Here is a 3,414-nt window from a genome sequence, read left to right on the forward strand (position 1 = left end):
TCACTTGTCCTTGGCTTTTGCCAAGCCAAAAGTCCAATTGTGATATCCGCAATGTCCTAAGGCGGACTTAATATGATCGACTTCCTTAACCCTTTCCTCGGGGTCTGTCACTGCGATTTCAGCTCTGTGAAACAATGTCCTGATGACGCTTAATTTATGAGCGATGGGATGGTGTGAATCAAAATGGAGGTATTGATCTGTGTGTGTGGGCTTTCTGTAGATGGAGATACTCACGGTTCCGTCAGCATTACGTGAAACTTTGGTGTCCAAGAAGGCGAGGTATCCATTAACTTCCGATTCACTTGTGAACTTGATATGCGAGTTCTGGCTGTTAATATGCTCCGTGAAAATTTCCACATCGGTTTCGCGAATGATTACGTATGTGTCATCCACATAACGAAGCCATACGGATGGTTTAACAGGTGAATTGCGCAAGGCGGTGAACTCAAAATGTTCCATATACAGGTTTGCGATCACCGGACTGACCGGACTGCCCATAGCACAACCCCCACATTGTTGATAAAATTGTCCTCGGAAAACAAAGTAGGTGGTGCTGAGGCAGAATTCCAACAGTTGTATGACTTGGTCAGCGGTAAGCTCTGTCTTTTCTTTCCAGCTGGTGTCCTTCTCAAGTAAATCCTTAGCTACATCCAAAGCGCTATCCACTGGGATACTCGTAAACAATGCAGATACATCATAAGAGATCTGAATTTCACCCGGCTCAAGGCACAAGGATTTAATACGCTCAACAAAAGATTCAGTGTTTTTGATATGATGTTCACTTTTACCGATCAGTACATTCAAAATATCTGCAAGGTACTTAGCTGATTCATATGTTACTGAATTGATGCTCGAGACAATTGGTCGAAGAGGCGCTCCCTCTTTATGGACTTTCGGTAGCCCATAAAACGATGGCACACAACATGATGAGGGGTACAACTTGGAATACTTGTAATCTGAAAGATTACCCTCCGACTTAAAGTCTTTCAGTATTTTGATAAGCTTATTTTGGTAGGTCTTAGTTGGGTCTTTCTTAAGCTTAACATACGTGTCTCCACTGTCTCTACAACGCCCTCATTCGACCAAAAGTCACCAATGATCAACAAAAGGGCAAGTCCATCACAACATCCTAGGACTTCTTCTGATGAAGATGTGTGTCACACATCGAAAATTCAAGGTTAGTTGGATTTTTGTGCTGAATGTCAGTTTAAACTTTTAGAAATTGTTTATCACCAGCACGTATGAACTTACATTCCAGATAAAAACTGTAATAAAATTGTAATGTTTTTCTTAAAAATGCCCACAAGACATCTTTGCAGAAAGTGTGTGTATTAGAAAAAGGCTACTTGGAAGTATTTTAAACCTGCTATGGATATGTCACTTGGTAATTGAACACCAAGAAAAATAATTTCAAAAGAGCAAGTGATAACAAGTGGTTGGGTGCCATTATTTTAACTTTCAGCTTTGCGACAGAGCTTTATAGTCATTTCATATGGATGGTACCCTAGCATTGTCATGTTCTGAAAGACCACAAGACATAACATTAAAAAGTGGATGCTGGTATACGTCTTTAAAGTTCACAAAATGCATTTTGTACTGTCATCATAATTTGTCATCATATTTGTGCTGTTTGATTACACATTAATTGTTGTTGTTTTATTTACAATCTGTTAGCATAATCATATACTTACATATCGAGCTAATCTCGTAGGAGGGATACACACATATCACGTATCAAGTTGTTGGAAAGGGCATAGGCAAAATAATTGTGTGTATATAGCTTCTGAACAATTATAAATAGGTTTCTAATGAAATGAGCCTATGTGGGGTGAAAACATTAGTTGTAATTACATATTTTTATTAGTCTAAAGCATCTATACATTTTGTAGAAGATGTATTGTTTCTCTTTTTTCAGCTCTGACATTGGTCACTGACCACAAGCACGCATTTTTTTTAATAAAATCTGAGAATAATTATATCTAACATACTGAAAGAGATAAAAACGATTCTATTCATCGTTATCGACTGCAGTGGACTGGGACTTCCACGGGCAATGTATCGATTTGGCCAATGACATCACTACGATCGAATTAGAGTTTATTCTCATATACTTGAAGTTTGTCCAATTTTTTGTTTCAATTAATGCAAATCAAAATTTAATTGGTTTGGCCATGCAGAAAATACCTTCACCATATTAGATCCTTGTGGTTAAATACCTTGTATTAAAGCTGGGAGGTGCTTGAAAAGAGAGGGCTATTTACTTGTCTAAAAGGGGCTATCGACTGCAGTGGACCGGGACTTCCACGGGCAATTTATCGATTTGGCCAATGACATCACTACGATCGAATTGGAGTAATTGGTTTGGTCCTGTAGAAAAATACCCTCACCTTTATCTGCAAAATATGAGCCAACATCTGATATTAGATCCTTATGGGCAAATACCATTTATTAGAGCTGGGTGTGCTTGAAATGGAAAGATGTAAGGGTAACTCAAAAATAGCTTTTGGTATTGCCAAAGAACTTACTAAGAAGTGGATGGATGTTATAAATGATGAGAAAGGTAGCACTCTTACCGTAACGTTCCACCTGGGAACCAAGGGAGAACAGTGCCAGTGCATTGATTGGTCACCCCAGGTTAAATAAGAAACAAATAAATAAATAAATAAATACCGTAAGTGAAGACATCAAAAGGCGATGGGTTCATTATAGTTCCCAGCTGTTTGAGGCACAAGATGACAAGGTGTATGTACAGTGTGAAACAAGCGAGGAAGAACCTCTACCATTGAGATCCGAAGTTGAGCTTGCCATGGAACAAATGAAAAATGGTAAGTCACCTGGCGTTGATAATGTAGCTTCTGAGTTGTGGAAGGCAACTGGGAAAGAAGGAATAGACCTAATGTGGCGTATATGTGGTATCATCTGGAAAAAGAAGAAATGGCCGAGAGACTGGTGCAGGGCATTTATTCCACTGCCAAAGAAGGGAAATTTGAAAGAGTGTGCCAATCACCGGACCATCAGCCTGATTTTTCACGCAAGTAAAGTGCTTCTGAAGATCATCATCAAGAGAACGAAGAACAAAATGGAGCAAGAAATATCTGATGAGCAGGCAGGATTTTGTGAAGAAAGGGGGACTAGGGATCAAATTGTCAATATCAGGAATGTGATTGAGAAATGCAGAGAGCATAGACTTCCTCTTTACATATGCTTCATAGATTACAGTAAAGCTTTTGACTGTGTTAGCCACCCTCAGATGTGGGAAACTATGAAAAAGATGGGTTTCCCAAGTTATCTTGTGGATCTGATCAGCTGCTTATATGAAGATCAAGAATCGGCAGTCAGAACAAGTAGTGGGGACACAGATTGGTTCAAGATTGGAAGAGGCTTACGACAGGGCTGTGTGATATCACATTTCGT

General features: G+C 39.3%; 1 protein-coding gene across 1 annotated transcript; it reads right to left on the reverse strand.

Moving 5' to 3' along the window:
* Window positions 1-2,445, reverse strand: LOC140166689 (uncharacterized). Its single transcript, XM_072190187.1, has 2 exons — window positions 2,388-2,445; window positions 1-1,073 (listed from the first exon to the last, which is right to left on the reverse strand). Exons 1-2 carry the CDS (start codon window positions 2,443-2,445, stop codon window positions 1-3), a joined length of 1,131 nt encoding a protein of 376 aa, XP_072046288.1.
* Between the last annotated feature and the right edge of the window lie 969 nt (window positions 2,446-3,414).

Source organism: Amphiura filiformis, chromosome 12, assembly GCF_039555335.1.
Source record: "Amphiura filiformis chromosome 12, Afil_fr2py, whole genome shotgun sequence".
In the NCBI taxonomy this organism is placed as follows: domain Eukaryota; kingdom Metazoa; phylum Echinodermata; class Ophiuroidea; order Amphilepidida; family Amphiuridae; genus Amphiura; species Amphiura filiformis.